The sequence below is a fragment of the Siniperca chuatsi genome, linkage group LG19 (genome assembly GCF_020085105.1).
Source record: "Siniperca chuatsi isolate FFG_IHB_CAS linkage group LG19, ASM2008510v1, whole genome shotgun sequence".
In the NCBI taxonomy this organism is placed as follows: Eukaryota; Metazoa; Chordata; class Actinopteri; order Centrarchiformes; family Sinipercidae; genus Siniperca; species Siniperca chuatsi.
Window position 1 is genome coordinate 7,667,777 of NC_058060.1, and position 22,621 is coordinate 7,690,397.

Here is a 22,621-nt window from a genome sequence, read left to right on the forward strand (position 1 = left end):
ACTGGGGTTGGATCATTAGTAGTCACAGGCCTGGTAGAGTATGGAGGGGTGCACTGCTACACTTAATTTGAGCTCTTTAATAACACACTTTATGAATTCAGTCATGTTTGCAGCCCTCTGCCCGAGACACAGTGTGAGAGACATCGGTGGATCTCATTTCAGGCCGACAAGATTTCAGATTCAATTAACTCCATCGTGCAACACCACCTCTCCTCACACACACACACACACACACACACACCAGCCTCCCCACTTCTCCCCATGCTTCAAGGTCTATCTAGGAGCACTGCATGATCTATCTAAACCTAATTACTTCAGGGCTGTCTGATGGAGGCCCAGTGCTGCCCAATCACATTTGCATCGAGTGGCCAAAAGCAGAGGAAGTGCGGCTGGACAGCCAGACCCCCCCCCCGCAGCCCCTTGGCTGAAACGGCCATCTCTCATACTTGCATGGTGGCTAAAGTTGCAGAACATCCTCTCCACCCCCTCCTTAATCCTATCACTCAGACGCTCCCTACGTCTAAATGCTTCACCCCAACAGAAATTGACAGTGACATCCAATTTTTTGACACCAGACACAAAGCCGTACTTGCCTTAACCTGGTGTACAGAGGAGTTTTGTTGTTTTACTGTTTTCATCTCCTGCCGCTGCACTCTGTGACAGTGGCGCTAATCTTCTCAGTGGGGGACTTTGTTGTTTGTTGTTTGGCCCCCGCTGGGCCTCTTTGGTACACGATTGGCAGGAGAGTAATGGGATGTCACACTCAGAGGACATTTTTGTGAGGGAGTTTGGAGTTCACCCCGCAAAAATGACCCCTTTAAAGTCCTGAGATCTTGCACCGGCTTTGAAGACGCAGGGAGGGGGGTTTCTGAAAAGATGTTTTTCCCCAAGAACTTGAAAAAGCTGACCTCTCTGTATAGTGCCCTCGGTGACATGATATTTCATTTAGCTGTGCAGCCATTTCAAGGTGATACTGAGGTATGACTTTGCACTTGGCAAAGCTGCCAAGAGCTGCCAAAGTTCACTATTGAGTTCCCTATGAAATATTTATCCATGACAAGGGAAATCTGTGGCTCACGTTGCTTTAGCCCGCTCCACAGGGAGGTCAAAGGTCAGGGTCAACGGCACAAAAGTTCCCCTAGAGCTGACAGGAAGAAACTTTGTTGCTCACGGGCACTTCAAGTGAGTAACTCCTTGCCCACTTGGAGACTAGACAAGCAACTTCCCCAATCACTGACCACCCTGGGCTGATGTTTATTCTTGCATCACCATCCACAGTCCATGATGTGTTACATTATTTCTTTTTTGCATGTAATTATCTTTTGCTGCATTACTCATATTCTTGAATTCACTCCAGCTGCCAGTTATTCTCACGCACAAGCTTCAGCTTGATGCTGTGCCCTGTGCTTGCCTTTACTACCTCAGCATAGACATTATGATGAGTGAGGCAGAGCAAAAGAAGAACAATTATCATTTTCTCTCAGATTACATTCAGCAGATGTCAGGGCCCACATGTGGAGGCGGCTAATTGCTGTCTCCAAATCAAATGTGGCATAATAAGCATATGTGAGCGTTTGTGTGTGTGTGCTGGGGAAGGTGGAGGGGACGAGGGTTGCGTTGTACAGAGAAAGTTTGTGTGTTGATCCATCAGGCACCCTCTCAGACATGCGTGTCTGGCTAATGCATGTATCATGTTGGTGTACTAACGATCAAACCGGCTTACCCGCCATCAGCTGCTCACACCCACACGAGCAGAAAGAATCATATAGTACGAAGACACGGAGTAGCGCAGGGACAAGCTATCTGCCTACTCCTATGCTGCACATAAGGCAATCATGCTTTACTGGCATGGTATCCATATTCTAGGCATACTCACGCATGCATGCAAACACACACGCACTCGTGCCAATCTCCCACACTCGGGCGCTCCCAGCATGCTTCCACACTGCCTGAGAAAAAAAAAGATTGAAGGACAGAAAGCATCCCTCCACTCCCCGCTTTCCTTTCCACTCCACACCCCGCTCTGCTGCATCTCTCCTTGCAGCCTTGAGTGGGGCTGCATCTGCAGGGAGGAGAAGGCAGACGAGGTCCCTGGGGTGATGGAGGGTGGGGAGGGGGTGGTACACAGCTGTCATACTGAGCTCCAGTGTAGGCTGATGGCTCGGCGTGAGGCATGCCACTTATCAGATTGGTGGGGAGGGTGAGAGTGGGGGGTAGGGGTAAGGGTAACTGTGCGTGTGTGGGTGAGGGAGCACTGCGGAGGAAGGGTGAGGGTGATGCCAGAGCCCATTAACACAGTCTTTTCATCTATACACACACATGCAAACATGCATTACACACGCACGCACATGCAAATTTACATGCACCTTGAAACCGCTCATGCACATGTTAACACACACACACACACACACACACACACACACACACACACACAAAATGTACAAAATCACCAGAGATCCTCAATCCTTCCTCCAGGCAGACAGTAGCACGATGCCGTGACTGCCGCTGTGAAAAGCTCCCTTCTTTTCTCATTCCCGCTCTCCCTTTCCTTTTCATCTTCCTTTCCTACTCTCCCTTGGTGCCCCATTTCACTCCAGTGCACACGCTCCCTCTCTCCTTCCACCCTCACCCAATCCACCCCCAACCCCCACCTCTCTGGCCCCCATTCCCCGTCCCAACCCTGCATATTTTTGCAGCCTTCACTTGCTTGTCTCCTTCATGCTACTGTACTTTTCCTACAGTATGATGCATTTCCCTCGCTCTTGTTAAAAACACTTACACACACACAAAAATATTTAAATATAAAAATATGAATGCACACACACACCTTACAACAATATACAGAAGATGGATGTGCACATACATGCCTTATCAAATACATGTGCAGCGAAAATGTCCATCTAAGAGTCTAATTAACCCATTAAAATATGAATTTCGCCTTTATTTCAACAAATGAACAACCTTATAATAAATGACTAAGGATGGGTATATTTTTGCATGTGCATATACACAACATGGTCACACACACACACACACACACACATACAAGCCACATCAAGAGATGGAGATGGGGATGGAGGAGGTCAGTCAGTCACAGAGCAGATAAACAACACCTCATTAGGCATGTTGAAGGGAGTCTTGCAGGCCGGGCCGAGACATCATTGTCTGCTAGCATGCTAACAACGCCTGGGGCAAAGCTTCAAACATCTAAACTAACCTGATGGGATCAAAAAGTAATGATCAAATGTTACCCACTAGAAATGACATAATTAATCACATACAATGGTTTAGGGGAATAATGCACAGCCCTGCACTCCCCACTGGATGCAGACATGGACACTGATACATGCACGCAACAGACATACTTAAAATAACTATAATGTCAAGCTGCCTAGGGTTGGTTTTTTAGAAGCAATGTGCATGCATGCATTACTATCTATTCAGAAGATGATAACCTATTAATTACTGGATGGTACAGGACTGTATACCAGGCAGTCTGCCATCATATAGGCAGTACAGTATAAATCCAGAGGGGCAGGGGGGCCGGGACTCTGCACTGCAGTTTCTTTGCTTTGGGCTTCAGGCAGCCAATTTTCTTTCCATCACGCACTCGCACACTTTCAGTCATTCTTGCACTCACAGTATTTATCTCAGTCTCTCTCTCTATCCTCCCTCTCTCTCCCTATATTAGGCCATCCTCCTTTCCTCTGGCTCTGATGTTAATGCACTCCCAATCAGGCTGTCCATTAAGCAGACGTGCACTACACGTTCATCAGGCCGTCCAAAGGCCTGCATGCAAATGAGCTCAAATTGCAGTGCGCTGCAAACTCCTTGAAATCTCCTTAGAGGGAGAATGTGAGTGTAAGACATGCATGTGTGAGAAATGCAGAAAAAAAGTGAGTGCCTGCCCATCCATTTTACGCAAAAGGATAACCACAGAGACAAGCATTACAAAGGATTAACCCAATCAGGATGCCTTTTTGATGTTTTGATGCAATGGTGAGACACTCACATGTGAAGCTTGCTAATGTAAATTCTATCCGTTATTCGTGAGCCTGAGCGTGTTGAGTTACTGTCAGCCAAACCCCTTTTCATGCACAGTAAAACTTCTCCATTCTGAAATCACTGTCAAAAACTTTTGTTAGAATCGCTAAAAGTGAGACACAACAGATCTTTCTTTCCCTCTCCTCCCTTTTGACCGCTAAGCTTTTCACATCACTCCATTTTGTTCTTCGCAAAAAAAGTTTGTTATTGTATCTAGTGGGACGCATTCATTCTCACCTCAGTTCCTAGCCATCTCTAACTTTATAAACCTGTTAGGTGGATTGTGGGAGAACGGGGAGAGAATATAAAAGGACAGTGTAGACGTGTGGGTGTGAGAGCTGTCACAGTTTTAAGTAGAAAATTGTTTGAGGTATCAACAAGGAGTAGGAGTAGCAGAAAGAAGGAAAGACAAAGCTTGAGAGACGGAGAGACATGCTGGTTCAGGAGGCTGCCTCTCTGCATTCAGGAGGCACAGGGCCTGGCGTTAAATGCATGGAGCAGGGGGGAGTGTCAGCGAGGGCTGCCGTGTGCCAACTCTTAAGTGGCGGTGGCACTCAAAGATAATGAAGAACGATGATGAGGCCGAGGAGGGCATGCCGAGGGCCCACGTGCACAGCTAAAATCACCCGGCAGCCACCTATCGGGCTTAGCACACAGCCACTCAAAAAGGTTTGCCAACGACGCTGATTGCATGTCACAGAGTGTCAAACCTGTGGCTCAAATTTCCACTTTCATTTACTAATCCAGCACATTTCTCTGTGTGTACTCTTGTGAACATGTGTGTCTCCACATATGTGCTCATGCCTGGTGTGCGACAGAATGTGAGCCTGTATGAGTCATTATGCCTTTACACCACAGGATGTAAAGACAGTTGAGTGAAAAAAAAAAAACCCACAAGAGTGAAAATAATGGAAGATAAGCGAGCTCCCGGCATTCCTCAATCGTGACCTCGAAACACACTTGTCATCTTTATTGTTCATTACCGAGCCGTGCGCCACGATACGCTAACTAATCCCATTAAACTAATCCACATGAAAACAAGTTACGGCACGATAACGGCCCGCACCGCCTCCACCGTTAATTTATGCCATATTCAAATGTGCACGGAATTTAAATAATTAATGTGACTCCCCCACTAATTTTTATTGTGGCAGAGATACTGAATGGATACCCGCAGGATGTTTATTTTCATCCACAGTCTCTTTGCACATTTCTTCTACTACTGTCTATGTACACATGTATGGTCCAAAGTCACAATACTTTGGACTAACAGATGCAGTGGAATTATTTTCCAGGCTGGAAGACAAACCTAACAACCACAAAATTTGCCAGCAGAGGTGTCTGGTTCGAATTTGCCTCCAACTTCCTGGGGTATATGAGATAATAATAAAATGCTAAAGACCTACAGCAGGTGAGAATTTTGCTAAATGAAATCACAAACATTATTTTTATTTTAATTGATGAATATCTAAAGGATGTTGAGCGCAGAATCATGCCACCTCTCATGGTCTCCCAAGGTTGTCTGCCTCTAAAATCTTGCAACTGCATAATGAGACAGCCACTGAGATTACCAGCCAACGGCAACAATTCCAACCTGCAGTCAATGTTATGTTTTTCCATATTAGCACCCTTATGGGCCCTGAACATTGTCCACTGGTTAACAAATATGGAGTGTGTTTGGATAAGAGGAGCATGCACATGGGATTATGAATAAAACATGTTGCCCTTATTAAAAATAATCTGGCTCAAAAGTGCCGAGGCCCTTGAGGTCGATAACACCCCTCTCCCCTCAATCCACGCTCACAGGGTTCAAGGAGAATGGTCCCTGATTAGCACTGGCAACATCCAGAGAATGCATTAAAATTATGTATGATCCAGAGTGGAATTAAATAAAACAGATAGCGATTGGCGCTTGGGGCGACACGTGGGGGAGGTTGTTTAGGATTTAGACCTGACCTCCTTCTCATTCCTACCTGAACATCTCGCCCAGGCCCTTCAGCACGCCTTTCTTGGCTTTGTTCTTGTCCTTGTCTTTCTCCCTCTCTTTATCCCTTTCAGGTTTCTTCTTCTCCTTCCCCCCAACCTTGTCCCGATCTTTCTGTCTGTCATCTTTGGAGAGGTTGCCGTTCAGCCCGGGGCCCACATTGAGGTCGCCGCTGGTGGACATTGACTCACGACCTGATCTGGAACTTCCCTCTGTGTCCTCGTCCACTGGAGTGAAGAGATAAGGGGGAAGGAGAGGGTGTTAAATATAGATACTGAGGGGTAAAGAGAACAGCACACTCACAAACACAGGGATAGAAAGAAAAAGAAAATGTAAGTCAATAAAGGTAGAAAAAAACTTTAACTTCCACTTGACTCCCTGTGGATCAGCACAAAACAACACCACTTTTTTCAGTTACAAAGCATCACTTCTTTCTTCTGGTAACATCAGATGAACCATTAAAAGAAAAGCTGTGTCCCACAAGGTATGGTAGCTTTGAACAAAACACACTGAATTCATCCGCCTCATTAGAGCAGAATATATTTACATTGGACACCCTTTGAGAATAGTATTCACTTGAACATATTTTCACTAAGCTGACAGCCTGAAGTTATTTCAAATGTCTTCAAATATCTTTTTTTTTCCCTTTTTCTGTTGCATTTCTTATAAAAACAATGTGGCAAAAAAGTGGCTAAGCTATAATGATAGTCATATGAATTTGGTTCTTAATTTACGTCTGAACTAATTTCAACCCAGACATCAAATTGAAACCAAACTCCTTAGGTGATGTAGGGTTGATTAAACTCAAAGTTTCCATCACATCTAATCAGAACTGATGTGCAAAATGTAATTAATCTGTCAGTAATTATACATTTAAATAATCTTGAAAAAGGCTCCCAGGGATCTTAATTGCAAATGTGGTGCACTTCGCAATCGGCATAGCTCCTGTCTTTGCTGTATCTCTGGCTCTGAGGCGTGAGGTAGATGTCCTTCAGATTACATTTTATTACAGTCTTGCGTGTCATTGTCTAAGGAAAGAAAAGTGCTTATCGTGAGGAAAGAAGAGGGAGGGGAGACCATGATGGATTTTTGGCATATGAGATGAGACAGACTACGGGAGGGTGGAGCGACTGGATTCACATTTCAAGAAACAGTAGGGTATGTTTTCTCTGGTGATCTGTAGAGCTATCAGCTATTTCTTTCAGTTCCCATCTCAGAGGAAATTACCGAAAAGGAATCTCAACATGAGGCACTGTACAGCAGGAATAGAGAGCGAACCAGCAGCTTAAACCTGCTCAATTATGCAATTCATTGCCGCACGCAGCCCCTCCCCTCCTTTTCTCCACCTCCACAAATTTGGGAGCATGTTCTGGATGGGTATCAGTTTTATCACTCAATCTGCTGCCTGCTTATCATTCACTTAATAGCAACGGCAGCAAATAGCAGCTTTGAGCTGTATCTGCCTATTTAAATGACTGAGATTAGCAAGAGTGCTAATGTTGCTACTGCTTAATGATGCCAAGCTGCAGATAACATACTAAACATTGTAATCCAGAGCCTCCCAGAGGACAGCGGCCATGTGTGCTTGTATGTGTGTGCGCGCATACATACATGCGTATGCATTTGTTTGTGGTCAGATTCTTTACTTGCATTCTTACAAAGGCCTCATGTTGAGTTAGAAGGAAGGCCAAACAAAAGGGGACACGTCATTTTTTATAAATCAGAGCAATTTTTGTCATCTTCTATTTCATTTGAGTCTTTCAATTAAAGCAAGACAGAAAAACAAGTTATCACCTAACAGAGAAAGACAAAAGCCTATAACACCAGACATCAAAAGGTGAGGCCATCCACAGCAATTTAATGGAACTGAAAAGAAAAAGACTTGGCTGACAATCTCAAATGACAGCAGAAGCATTGATGAAAGTGTCAGGAAACTGAAAGATAATTTGCAGAGACAGACAATCACAGGAAACATTTTGTCACTTTAGAGAAACTCTACCATTAAACTTTCCTGCTTTAATAATCAAGGACATTTAAGCTGGTCTGTCAGTAAAGGTTATGACAGACAAGGAAAATTGCCAGTCTTATTCCAACACATAAAAGAAGGGATATTTGCTCAGCAGAGCAGATTTTTCTTTTTCTCTTTTATTTCCTCAAAAGATGCAACACAAAAGTAGCACAAGGGGAAGTGCATTTTGCCCAGAAGGATATCTTGTGGGGACACATTTTCTTTGGGTGATGTCACATTCTTATTTTATGTAAATAAAAGTCTGGGAGCAGAGGAAGGCAGCGGCTTATCTGTCAACTTTGACTATTAACCTCAGTGACAAGCACAGACTGGCTGCTTTTATCTAAATTGAAAAACAGAGTTATTTGAATATCATGGGGGAGAATGCAATATACCGCGGCAGGGGAAATCGGTTGCTTTCCCCATTTTTCTTTGCTGAGATAAGACTGTATTTAGTGGTTTGCCGACAGAGCTTATGAGAACAAAGCGTTTCAGGCAAATAATTCCCTCTTTTTCAAATGTCTTCCAGCTCTTTAATAGTGAATGGAAATTTATATCTGGTGATTACTCTTATGGTGTTGCAGTGTTATTACCTGTCAGAAAACGTAAGACGGCTGTCTCTCTATATCCAACGCATGTCTTTTTGTCATCAAACACCAAGTTTGGATGGATGTATTCACTAAAACGGAAGGTGGCATGTCTTTCCTTTCAAATGTTTTCTTCATAGAATAAAGGTAATTGTGGTTTCAATCCCAGTCAGGTACGCAGGGAAACGAATGTGAGGAAACCTGGCAAAGTTAATTAAGTACGTTGTCATGTGCCAAAACTAACTGGCACAGACCAAAGCAAAGAGTAGCATTTCATTTATAATCGTAGTAAATGCAATTAGACATAGATATTATGTGTAAAATGGATACAATTGGACCCTGACATATGTCGGTAAACAGCAGACATTTTTCCTCGCATGTTGAAAAACATGGCAATGCATTTACTAAGAGGACATAAGCTCCTGGGAAAACACATTGCCACAGTCTCTAGCAATTCCACTCAACTTCAACTATGTGAATATTAATGAGTGTGTAACCTAGACGCTTATCGCAGATGTGCTTTGTGACACACACATCTCTCTAGCAAGTGGGGATCCCTAACCTAGTTTACTTGGGAGTGAATCCTGCCATCCCGAAAGGGCTCTGGGGAAGTATTGAGTAATCATCTTCTAATCACTACTCTACTAAACATGCTTGCGAAACAAAAACTTAATGTCTAAACACTCACATGTCTCCATGCTGTTCTCTTCTTCTGCCGTTGTGACACCAGGTTTCTCGTATGATTTGTCAATTGCTGCTCGGAAGCTCTCATTGCAGCCGCGGCCCCTGACGATTCGTGAGCGCGGCCTGTGAACGTTCATCTCACCGTTCAGCGTTGCCTCGGCAACAGCTGTCTGGAGACTTTCAAGGGAGCTGGACTTTTTCAGGCCCAGCGAGGGTCCGACCTCTTGTTCTGCGGAACCTATGGAAAGAGGAAATAGCGTCACTGAGGCCAACGGACTAATGGTTGGTAAGTCTAACTCCCCCACAAAGGTGACCTAAAACCTATCATCACGGAACTCATTACGTGTCAATGAATCATTCACGTTTTGCTAGTTTCGTATGGGATGATGTTATGTGCCGTACTTGGCAAGCAAAGAGAAGGTGTGAGTCTGGCATTTAACATGAAAAACAAATGATGCCATTGCCGGGCCAGTGAAGTGTGTGAAATGAGAACAGAGTATTATATCTGCACTGAGACATTTTCTTTTAAGGAATTATAATTCAACCTTTGTCCTTGTGTCTGCAGAGTTGAATTGTGTGGCTGAAACATAATGCATATAAATGGGCCACAATCAAAGACAACAATGTACCATAGTGCCAGAGTGATTATAAAATATAATAAATTCCCAAAATGTTTCGATAGACTGTAAACCTAAAACAATTTCCATAGATGGTCCTCTCTCGGATTTCTCTTTTACTCGGTTTCTTTGAGAGAGGCTGGGAAAAACAGAGGGGAGAGAGAAAAAAAGAAGGCATATAGACTAAACAAATCTAAGTCTATTCATTTCCAACACCATTCTATTGTATTCACTAGCCCATGTTAGCACAAACAACATCTCACAGCTGTAATCTTTTGCTCTATTTCTAAGGCCTTCACATGTGTAGATGTTAGATAGCAGGTAATAACACAACATGAAGGCAGAACCATTGAAAAAAAAAAAACTTGCTCTGTTATCAGTCTTATGTTGATTAGCCCGGTGGGCGAAAACTACCAAAACATTTGTCGCCACAGGCAACCTACAGAACAATGCTAGCACATGGAACCTTTCCAATACATTGCCATCATATGCACTGCACATTGCAACACAAAACACACTTTAATATGAGCATGGCAATATGGTTTATGGACAGAAATGCCTTTATGACACAAGACCAGTGGCACCCACTTTTTTTTTTACTTCACTGATAAATGTTTCACAAAGCATAATCATTATGCTAAGTACAATACAATTAACATGTAAATTGTACACATGATACAAATGAAGGGCTGTTATAACTAATTAGAGTAGCTCATATACAGTTTATCATACTTGTAAGACAAAGTATCGCCTTAAAAGGACATACATAGCGCTGATAGATAAGCTGTGTTGAAAGCAAAGTGAATTTTGAACAGTCAACCTCTTCAACACTGGAGCCAGGCCCCCGGACAGCCGTAATTATTTTTCCAATGCTTGCCAGGGGTTTGTTTCGGGTATGTAAGTGAAGCGTGACTCAGGTATTGGTATTTAATTTTGTTAGGGAGCGTCCGTCAGTTCCCCGGAGCTCTTACCTTACCCGCCATTAGGTAAACAAGCAGCCTGGTTGATTTTCTGTCCCCTTTATTCTGCCTCGATACAGTGTGCAGCAAGGTACTGTCAAATGTAACAAGATGGATTTCTGAATATGTGCAAGTAAAGCCTTGTTAGATGTAAACTTCTGCAGAGGAAATATCAGTAATAATGGATAAACTGTTGATTCAATTACTTTAGCAGCCTCACTGACTCTCTGAGAGTAAAGCACATGTCAAAGGAGTCTGGACAGAGCAGCATTGTCTCGTTACGATCCCTGTAGACCATATAGACCCTCCACATGTGGTGACAGCGTGCTGCTGTTTTCTCTGCGGCTTCAATGTGGTGTAAATAAACGTCTTCCGCAGCTTTTCCTGTTGGTTTATATTCGCAAAAGTTGCTATGAGGTCTAGTCTCTACTCCCACTGAATAGAACACATGCATGCAAACACATATGTTTATATGTGTGTGACCCATGCAGAGACCCCCCCAAAAGGCACAATAACACAAACTATTGACATACACACACACACTTTTACATCAGCTACCATCAACAAGATCCTCCACATGTTTAAAGTGGCCTAAATGAGGCATGACCCACTGCTGCTGGGTGATCACAGTGGATCCTTAGATAGAGGATTGCACAGCCAAACACAGATTAGGCAAAGAAAATAAACCCCTATCACCGAAAGAAACAATTTGTGACCATTGTATGGAGTATCCCCTCTGCACATTTGTTTCAGTGTATAAGAGATGGTGGCAGTTAGACAAGAAACACAGAGCGGTGTGAATACACAAGGGTTGGGTATGAATGAGTTAAGAGCTTAAGAAAAAAGAGGGTGCAGAAATGCATATATGCTGCTACTGTTATCATAATTTTACCAGTGGCAGCGTGTCTCTTTTGTTGGCTGAACCCCGTTGCTATTCTCTTCTTGATCCCTTAACCAAGCAAACCTGCAGCAGCTCACTAGTGATTAGCCTGCTATCTGAGTTTCACAGTTCAAACACACACCATCTAGACAGCTACATGCAGAGGACAAATTTAGGAGCAATGCTGATTGATGTCTTATTTCAATAATCTTGTCATTTAATGAAACTGAAAGTTTTCATGCTACTTTTAGGATATTTAAGGTCACCAGGGCATCCTTCTTTCTGCTGTGTTTGCTACCAGTGTACCCTTACTGAGAGTGTGAGTGGTTCTCTATCATCCGTGGCGGCTATAGATCTGGTGTCAAAGAAGTCAGATGGGCTAAAAGGTCAGCCGTTAGCCAGCGGTGTTGGATTTCCAGAAATAAAAACACACTGTTATGTCCTGAACGCACCATTTTCCCTTCCTTCTCATCAGTGTTAATAAAAGGGCCCAATCCCAAGAGAACCTGGACTCAATCCTGAAAGTACCATTCAAAATAAATGAACACCAATCCTATAATGCTGCATCCCATTTAGTGGGAAGAGCTCATATGTGCGCCTTAAGACTGCTTTGGACAGTAAAATGAAACTTTACTGTGTGCTACAAATGTCTAGAGGGTCAAAAGCTCTCTGGTTGCTGGAACAGAAGATTAATTTTACTGCTTAGTTCCTCAGAAGAGATGGGGCCATTTCTGATAACTATGACAAATTTTAATGCCAGGAAAGCATGAACAGCCTTCTAAGACCAAGAGAATGCAAGTAAAAAGTATGAAATTCATTTGTTCAAAAGGCGTAATCTCATCATGTGAAGGACAAGAGAGGACAGTCTAAAGAAAAAATACATTATAAGGAAACATAGGGACAGATACAGCATAGTAGGAAAATGCTGTAATGTTTCATACTTTGTGGATAAAATTCAATCAACCCAGTACAAATGCCATGTAAATTTTTTTTTTCAAGCTTTTGCGTAAAGTCTGCCAACAGCGGATACGCAGAAGCCAGGGTGCATGTTTGACACAATGGGATTGCAAGTTAGAGCCGCACAGGATGCAACAGTTCAAGGGAACACAAATGACATCTGCTGTACTCGGAAACAGGGAATTATCCTCCCGTTCGGTATTCCGCACCACGATCCCCCTCACCATTGTTTCTAGTCAGCGTGGTGAATGACTGAGAGAAGCAGAGAGACATAAAGAACGTGAGAGCGAGGCAAAGAAAGAGCGTTTGCCCATAGACCCTGGCTGCCTCGAACCTGTCTTTGTTTTCATCAGAAGTAGCCCCGGCTCTCCTGGGAGAGTTTGACGGACAGCTCTCTGTATGCCAGTCTATTATGTGATTCCTATCACACAACAGAAGCCTCAGTGCTCTGCTCCTCATCTCCCTCTTATTCAGAGGGATGAAAATACATATTGCCCCATTGCATACAGACATTAGTTTGTCACTCCGCACACGTCTGGAGGAGAAATGAAAATCATCAAAATGAAATACACAAAAAGAAAGACAATCAAACCAAATATGGGAAAAGTGCAACTGGAATTTTGTCATGGCCAAAGACAAAAATGGCCAACGTGTTCCTTAGCCAGATTAAGGGCAAGGACAGTTAATTGGAGAAGATCCATTGCCATTAAACGTTAAAGGGGAGGTATGGCAAACTCCATGAATAAATCAGTAGCAGTTATTACAGGGACAGGAGCCCATAATATAATTAGAGCAGCTAAAACTATGCTCCCCAGCCATTATTCACCACGGGCCCTTGCATGTAAAGATCTGTGTACAGACAGGGGCTCCATTACACATAATTTATTCCGAAAGCCAGCGTTTTAAGCAGGGTGGTAAAAGGGTAATTATGTTAAAAATAGCCTCCAAGGTGCTCGGGGGATGGCCATGTCCAGGTATCCCAGTGGAAGTGAGGTGTCCCTGGGTCAGCCGGGCTCCTATGTCTCTGCCAGTTGTGGACCATTAGCCCAACAGGGGACGTCCTCCGTACGCTGAACATGTGTCACAAAGGAATCATTATTACCCGGACTGGTTAATATCTCGATCAAGGATGATGGATACTGTTCTGTTATTGTGCGGTTTTATCAACACAATAAAATTACATTTTTATACCCGTTTATCTCTCTCAAAGTCTGTCTACTCGCTCAGCTAGCTAAGCTATGAATATGCAGAGGCTGGCAACTCTCATGCTAAGCCTGGCAACTCACTGGATCAGCCACTGACTTGGCTGGAATGGAAACTCACAATTAGGGTGAGCTTGAAGTGCAGGTCTTTCATTTACCACTGCTGGCCGATCAGTGACTGGGCTCCACTAGTCTCTTAATATTTGTATAAAGTAATATTAGTAGTATTAGTAAGTAATATGAAACACTTTTCCTGCCTCTATGTTTTACACAACACAACAGGCAAGAGACATGTTAGTTTCCTATTATTATCCTATCAGAAATCACTCAAAAATATCTCCTCGTGACTCAGTCATCAGCTCATTCTGTGTTAATTTAATGGAGTGAATGCACTCTAACATGTTCCAACCAGAGCTCAAAATAGCCTGACTATGATGGATCAATTGCAGAGAGCTGACGAGGCCAACTGGCAATGAATGTTTCTCTATTGCAAATGCCACTCCATTGCCTGGCTCCCTCCAGCCCTCCACAACTCCTGGAGTAATGAGTGTTTTCTTCAATCATTTGTACTATAGAACGAGCACAATGGCACAGGTTCCTACATTAGTTGCCAAGTCTCTATTCAACGCCATGCAACTTCCTCTCAGCAATATGAAAACCCTCTTTTGATCATGCAGCAATTACCTCAAACAACGCTCTCCTCCATATGCATCTAAAGGTGCCAAGATCATACAACCAATAATGGTTGGTCATGAGCTGGTTATGGAGAAAATGTTGGACTGCTTTTCCCATCTCTATTATTGACCCATGGACCCAGCCGAACAATGATAATGATCCATTGTAATAATGGTGACAGTTTATTGAGCTGGTCCAGGCATGGTTGCTTACCTCCATTGGTTCTTGTGCTGAAGTTAATTTCATCTGCTACTGTTAAAGAGCATAAACAAGCATGAGTGGTTAATGCCTTCTGTATGCTATTGAGCACATGCAAAGCAGAAAGAGACAGAATCAGAAAGTGCGAAGCAGATACTCAATAGTTTGAGAATAGTGATGTAAGCAGAACAGATATTACACCCTGTGCAAAGGCCTGTCAATCATGAGGTTTACAAGGCAAAGTGGCTGGAATGTGCTAATGTATTACTGCCAGCCGTGGCACCTCACGTCTCTTTCTTCCCTTTTCTTCCCTCACTCAATCTTGTTCCCCATCTAAATGGGATTGAACTGCAGGGTGTCTGACCGGTTTAGCATATTTGGTGGGGTTCAAAGTCATGAAATCCATCTGCTGATGTGATTTGGGAGCACCTGGAACACGATTAAAAGGAGGGACAAAAATACCTAGTGACATAATAAAATGAGAGTCTGTAGGGGATAGCATTGTTGAGCATGTTAACTATTTAGTCAGGGTAGCTTTGAAAGCCCAGAGCAGCTTTATTAATGTGTTAATGGAAAGTAGTTATGATTAGTAGAGTTATGCTTACACCTGCTACTTCACCTAACTTCTGAAGACAAAATTCAGTGTACAACAGTGTGCCAATGACAAGGCTTAAGTATAAATGCTAGCACTATGTTCTTTGGCTCATTTAATTTTCAACTCTATTATACATTACCCAAAGGCCATTTTTCATTGTGTGGCTTTGATGTAATAATTTCATTAAAATAATCAACATACTATAGCAGCGTGTGCCTTTGAGATAAATGGAACTTGGGTGACATTAGATATGGACCAAATCACAATATGTAGCTTTCATTTTGAACACAAACTTGAGAGATTGCCTTCCATGTATTGACTGAAACATTTCTCCTCCAGGAACTCATGTCAGTTACTACAGTTATTATATGAGAGGAACAAGTTAGTTATTTCCCAGCACCATCTGAACACTGTGATACTCTCACTGATGGATTATGATTTTGTATTGGCAAGGATTTCTGTCAGCAGGATATTTCACAAACTCAATTGGGTCCGCCAAGTAGTGGGAGAGAATGGGATTTTGAATTACATCTAATAACACACACAAACACACACACACACACACACACACACACACACATACTGATCTTAAGAACTAAGAAATAATAGACCAATAATAAGGATTTGTAAAACATTGATAACACTGGTTATCCCAAGAGTGAGGCATTGTCTTATGAGCCGATGAACTAGTCTCTGTGAAAACTAACTGCTGTTTTATAGAACTAATCAAATTCACAAATCACTGCTGATGCCACTTTGGATCAACTAAGAAGCTTTTTTGATTAAACTCATTGATAAAATGTCCATTTGCAATTATGAGAACGCCATAGCAGAGCTAGCTCAGCATCCTGTCCATTCTACTCACTTCCTCACCTCAGTTATATCCAATTATATTTTTATTTGACACTAAGAACATAATGGACAAGATTTTTCTGCTCAACTAATTGCTTAGTGAAACCTACCCAATGGCTAACTATTATCTTTCCCCTAAGCAGAACTTTCCACTGAAAGGTTGTGTTGTCTGGGTTGACTTTGTAGAAAAGTTCTGAAGGTGGGGAAAGGGTATGGCTAATACAGGGAAGGTGGACCCCAGCTGAGTGCAGTGGCCTGGACCTACACTGTCTGTGGGAAAGTCAAAGATTTCTACAGGTCTCTGGGCTCCATGTGGAATAAAGTCGGTTGTTATTTGTTATGATTAGCCAGTGATCCGAGAGAAGGCAGTGTCTGCTTCAGCCTCAGTGGGAGAGGCTCTGAACTCACACCATCTTCTTCCCTAGATACAGTCGTATGATTAAGCGTGTGCCTGTGCATGTATGCGCATGCATGCGTCTCACTGGCCTTTCCACGACTAGACAGTCACTAAAGAGGCCATTGTGCTCTTGCTTCTTGTGTTTTACCCATGCTCCATTGGACACAAGGCCATGGGAAAAGGAGGCCAAAAAAGAGGTGATGGCTGGACAGGACTGAAAGGCCTGTGTGGGTGGGTGGGGGGGTTATATTTCTGTTTTTGAAAGTGTCTCCCTTTTCCCCAGTATTGTGCCTTTACTGAGACAGCCGGAAAAGGTGAGACATTAAGTGCTTGAGGAGTCAGAGGTTACACTGAGATCTAGTCCATCACCACTTTGGGGAAAAGAACACAAATTCTCAGAGGATCATACAAGTTTTACTGTAAACAAACCCACAGGTTAGCCAGACGTACCTGAATACCAAAATTGTGAACCAAGCTGTCTCTTGTAAACATTCATCACACTGTACAAGCCAACTTTCTGGTTCAGCTTTGACCTAGTGCACTTGCCATACTTGTGCCTGGGCACACTGTTCATGTGCAATAATAGATTACTACCAACATTTCAGGTGAATTTATTCCAGATAAAGTGGTTTAGATGATCTGGCTAAACTGTTTCCTCGTTTACAAATTGCCTGATCATCGCTTGTCTTTTTTACCCCGTTCGACTTTGTTGTAGTGATGTCGCCATGTTCCCAGATCTCAGCAATTACTTTGTCAGTACAAAGTTATTGTAACCAATATTAATGATGGTCAAAACTATCAAAATATTAAATTGTATAAACTGGAATTGTGTTTTAAAGGAAAAGTTCAACATTTTGTGAAATAACCTTATTCGCTTTCTTGACGAGAGTTGGATGAGAAGATTGAAACCACTCACATGATTGTAAGCTAAATATGGAGCTACCGTCAGCTTACTTACAGCACAAAGACTAGAAACAGGGGGAAACAGCTAGCCTGGCTCTGTCCAAAGGTAAGAAAATCTGCCAACCAGCACCTCTAAAGCTCACTAAGTAACATTGTTGTATCTTCTTTGTTTAATCCATACAAAAAGTATAAAAAATGACACTTCTTCTGGCCAATAAAGAGTCCGGTACATAACCCTCAGTAAAACTGCATTTGTGTAGTAAGAAAGCAAATAAGCGTATTTCCCAAACTGCTGAACTTTTCCTTTAATCACATACTCTTGACTCCATGCATGTATAATGTGTGTTAAGCAGAGCTTAGCATTTACCTAGATCCATGCTCTTGGACTTGCGTGTCTTGATGATCTCCAGCTCAGCAGGATTTTCATACTGTTTGGTGCGTTTTTCTGACATACTCTGGCGGCCGAAGCCTTCCCTCTGAAACGAACCATCAGGGTCTGCATCTGGACTGAGCGAACTACATTTCATGAGGAAGAAAGCAGAGAGGGAGAAACAGAGATGTTAGTATTATAATGTTGCTATGAGACATGGCAAATGCTGGGTCATTCCAAAAGCATACCCTTTAATCCGATGATTATCCAATTAAAGATATATTTTGTAATCATCTACATCACATTGCAGTCATATTGCTAGGGGCTATCCTTATAATAATACTGGGAGATAAAATCTACCTATTAATATTCATACACCCCCAAACCTCAGCCCATAACACTCCTTTACTATCAGATAATGACCATCGACATTCAATACACACACACACAGCCAGTTTCAATCCTTCATTTCAATGACTATTCTAATCAAGGACACCTCCACCTCAGGATCAGGACATGCTACAATTGGGAAGAGGAGGCCCGGCTAAGATGTGTGATACCCCAGTCAGGTGAGGGTGCTCTGGGGTCATGGCCACTCAATAACTCCCCCCCAATATGTCTGGAGCACTGGCAGAGCCCGGCCCACTATAGTGCACTCCCTTTGAGATCCTCTATCTCTGTCTGGATCTTAATTGAAAATCGGATGGGAGGGGGGAAAGGAGGTTGGGAGAGGGGGACACATTTGCATGCAGAAGAGTGCATTTACAATTAAGGTGAGAACATCTTGCCATTTGAGGGGAGACAGATGGGAGGAAATGCAGTGCTGATGGAGTCTAATAAATGTTAAATACATGAGAGGACACTGCCACTGTTTCTATTGTTGTGTTGATGACCATTAAAGGGTGTTTGTATTTTTACCTGTGGAGGTCCTTTAGGAGACTGAAATTCTTGCATTTTAAATCAGACATTTCATCAAATGATCTGATCTCTACTGCGATTGCAAATGAAAAGCTTTTGTCCTGAATTGGATGTTACGAGTATATGTTTGAAAGTGGAGTAGTGGGGAGGAAATATGTTTTTTGTCAATGTATCCTCTGGGAGCAGATGCTCCTTCAAGCACCCTTTAATATTTGTAATATCACTTAACAGCAACTTCAGACCTGCTGGCACTTGTTTGCATGTAAAGAATTCTTATTTGGGTTGTCAACCCCATTTAACAAAAGAGCTGCTTCATGTGTCACCGAGGGGCCGGTGTCAACATGTCACTTTGCTGTCGACCATACCTGACAATCCCAACTAAGATCAGACTGCCTCACAGGACCAACTCCAGCTGACACAGGAAGAGAGGGAGGTGGAGCAGGAAGAGAGGAATGACAGCACAGATGTATTATTCATTTATTCATCATCCCTCGCTATTCTCCTCTCATCATTCCAAGCCCACAAAAACCAGCCTGTCCTCTCTTTTTCTGTCTCCGCAAATGTCATCTGTCGGAGCGTGACTGAGACGGTGCAGGAGAGAAAGGACGTATTTTCAGCCTGAATTTAGATTTCATTCACTCTTGCCAGTATTGTGTTTTTTGGGCCAACTGAACACACATAGAACATAGACAAAGTAAGAGGCCAGTAGGTGGTATAATACACAGCCCTGTCACACAGGTACAGAGAGTTGGCGAGTGTGTGACCGTTTGTGGGAGTAATTACAGAGAAAAGCAGTTGGGATGAATCAGAATCCAGCTTGTCTGAGCAAAAATTGTGAGAAATCTGTGGGCAGCAAGAGTGAAGTTCAGAGGGACAGCCCAGTGGTGGTGCAAATTCACTCAGTAGGACATCAGATCTGTTGGTTTAAGCTGCTGCCCATTTTAACACTGCCTTTGCTTTATTTTGGTTCACGCAGAGCAATGACTAAATGACCAGGTTGGGGATCTAGGGTGACCTGCAGTGAAGGAGCCAATTGTGTTGCTTTGAGCCCCCCCTCCAAGCCAGAGGTACCTGCTGTCGGAACTTACACCTAAGGTCTCTGTGGCAGTAACCGTAACTATTGAAGGAGGTGTCAGTGAACTTCTACCCCACTGATTCCCACCTTTTTTAACTTGTGTCCCATTATAGCCAAATGATTCCTGCGAACCTTTGTCACAGGTTGCATGTGTTCTCAAATTAAATTAGATTTTACACTATTCAGTTTCGTAAAATTTAAAAGCTAATTTACAAGCCTTATGTGCCGTATTCACAAGGAAATAAGTGTGCTACTTATTGTACCAAAGGCACGGCGAGGCCAGTATTAATCTTCTAGTCTACTTAATGCTGGCACACAAAGATTCACAGCTACTACAGTCCATTAATAGAAATACATTACTCAGTTAGAGATCTCATATTCACTTTCTACTGGCTATTAATTTTCCCATAGGAATGCTCGCTGTAATGAGAGACTGCTTTGAAAGTCTCTTTGCTGTGATCCAGATGCTTCTTAAGCTTAAATACAGTCTACTGGTGGAAAGAAAAGCCAATTGAAAGGACCTTAACTGGTTGAGTCTATGAAGGTGAGATCCATACTGGACCGCTGTATTGCTCACTGTGGTCACTTACTCAATGAAAAATGTATTGGATTGATGGAAATAAGAAATAGCTTGACCATGTGACCGCCTCCCAGACAAGTTAGATAATCTGAGTGGCACAATTTCTTCCTCAGACCATCCATCCTGTCCACGCCTCTGGCCTATCTTTAATAGCGGGCCCTATCCATTTGGATAATATATTCCCTCATCTCTCCTTATTTAAGCAGTGTTTAAAAGCAATTTCCACCATTCCAAGCAGATGCTTTCCTCCCTGTTCAAAGTCCTCCCATCATCTAAAATTAACTAGCGCTGAGGATTGCTCACAGGCAAATCCACAGCTTTAACTTGCATTTTACATCAACTTGTTCCTGTCTCCATCTCCCTCGCAGGAAGTTAAATGTGTCAAACTGCACATCAGCATTGCTGCTAAGTGGTGTGTGCTAAAAGCCCTCTGTGCTCACAATTTACCCTGGTGACTTATGTCTTTTATTTTCTTTTTTTTAAACTTCTTTTTCCCAACTCCCAACCCTTCTTACCCTCATTTAAAAACGACCCCAAAGAGGTAAGTTTCAAAGCACCCTACTACTTAGAAAAGTGCAGCATGGTTTGATCGACTAGCGAGGGGGTTCTGTGCATTAGTTTCAACACCTCAAAGAGGGGGCAAGAGCTGGAGAGGTAGCCCAGTAAGGTGCTTCTGAAATGGTCCTTCTGTGGTTTGGAGGAGGCCGATTCAGCTGACCGCATGGATGCATAGCTGGGCCAGGGAGCTTAGAGCTGCCTTCAATCACTGCGTAAAGCCCTGCATGAGATGGTACAGAGGTCTTTACAGCTGGCCTGTGCACCAGTGGACACTACATAGCTGAAATAATTTATATGTTTCAGAGGAAAAAAAAGGGAACAGAGAGGTCTTCTCTTCCATCTTTGTAACAATTTTCTTAAACATGAATGTATGGTAAAAAGTATGTCTAAGATTACCACTTTTATTTCACTTGCACTTCGCTTAATTGCACCTATAAAACATTTGATTTAAACGCGGGTATAACGACAGTAAAATAAAATTGTCCCATCAGTGCCACACTGAGGAGCAGCTGCACCTGTGATTTGCTGCAATCTCCTTCTAATTGTGATGAAGTTGCAGGGAGAGACAGAAAGGGAACAAGATCAATTAAGACCTCTTTGTCTGTTGGCTGACTCCTGCGTAGACCTCCTCATTCATTCCCTGCCTGGTGTACGGATGTTTTAATTGAGTTTTGCTGCACTGACTCCGTCTGCTGACTGGGAGAGCAACTGACAAGGACCAGGCAAAGAAGATATTTTGGTTTGTGTGGCAAGAGTGTGTGTGTGCAGGTTACTTTGGCATCACTCATGCTGAGAGTCACCTGCGCCCCTGTCACAATGAGGCAGTGTAGGGCACACACACACACACACACACACACACACACACAGTACACAACACAGGAAGCCGCAGATAAACACACTCAAGGTGAGCACAGAAATTAAAGCATGTATGACATGCTTGTAGCAATGGCGCACCACTGAGACATAGTAAATATTCATAAAGCTAGAGGGGACAATTAGCATTTAAGGAAAAATATGACTGCAAATGATGTGTGTGTGTGTGTGTGTGTGTGTGTGTGCGTGTGCGTGTGTGTGTGTGTACTACCTAGTGTTAGAGTCACTACCAAAGTAAATGGACATTTCAGATTAGTCAAATAGTGTGTGTGTGTGTGTGTGTGTGTGTGCACGCACTACAAGGCTGTTTGCATTTATATGTAGTTATGCTGATAGCTTGATGGGAAAAACACGTGCTTAATAGAGCACTTCTCATTCTTAGTTACATTACTGATGATAGAAACTATTAGGGAGTCAACTGAAGTAGGCAGGCTGCCTGCAATGTTAGCTTGGAAGTTTGTTTGTTCGTGTCTATGTGGACCTTTTCCACTTTATATGTTAATTTGTGAAATTGTTTACCAGCCAATGTGTATCTAAACACTCGTGAGACTGAGGGCGTCTGTGCAGCAGTGTGTATGTGTGTGCGTGTGTGTGTGTGTTTGTCTGGAATCCTTTTCCATCTCTGCTGGTTGACAGACTATGTCGGAGATGCCTGGGAAATGATGTTTCCACCTGTGACATCTCACAAAGACAGAGAAGGACACA

General features: G+C 43.0%; 1 protein-coding gene across 6 annotated transcripts in view; it reads right to left on the reverse strand.

Annotated features, from left to right (window-relative positions):
* The window catches only part of LOC122866596 (partitioning defective 3 homolog), a 344,331-nt gene that overhangs the window by 99,398 nt on the left and 222,312 nt on the right, over nt 1-22,621 (reverse strand). For 3 of the 6 annotated variants that reach the window (XM_044176448.1, XM_044176445.1, XM_044176444.1), the window contains exons 17-20: nt 17,910-18,058; nt 14,811-14,849; nt 9,312-9,545; nt 6,018-6,255 (exon numbers count right to left, since the gene is read on the reverse strand). In XM_044176448.1, coding sequence (XP_044032383.1) covers nt 6,018-6,255; nt 9,312-9,545; nt 14,811-14,849; nt 17,910-18,058 — 660 coding nt within the window. The remainder of the gene's footprint in view (nt 1-6,017; nt 6,256-9,311; nt 9,546-14,810; nt 14,850-17,909; nt 18,059-22,621) is intronic. The other 3 variants (XM_044176450.1, XM_044176449.1, XM_044176446.1) reach the window with 2 other exon arrangements.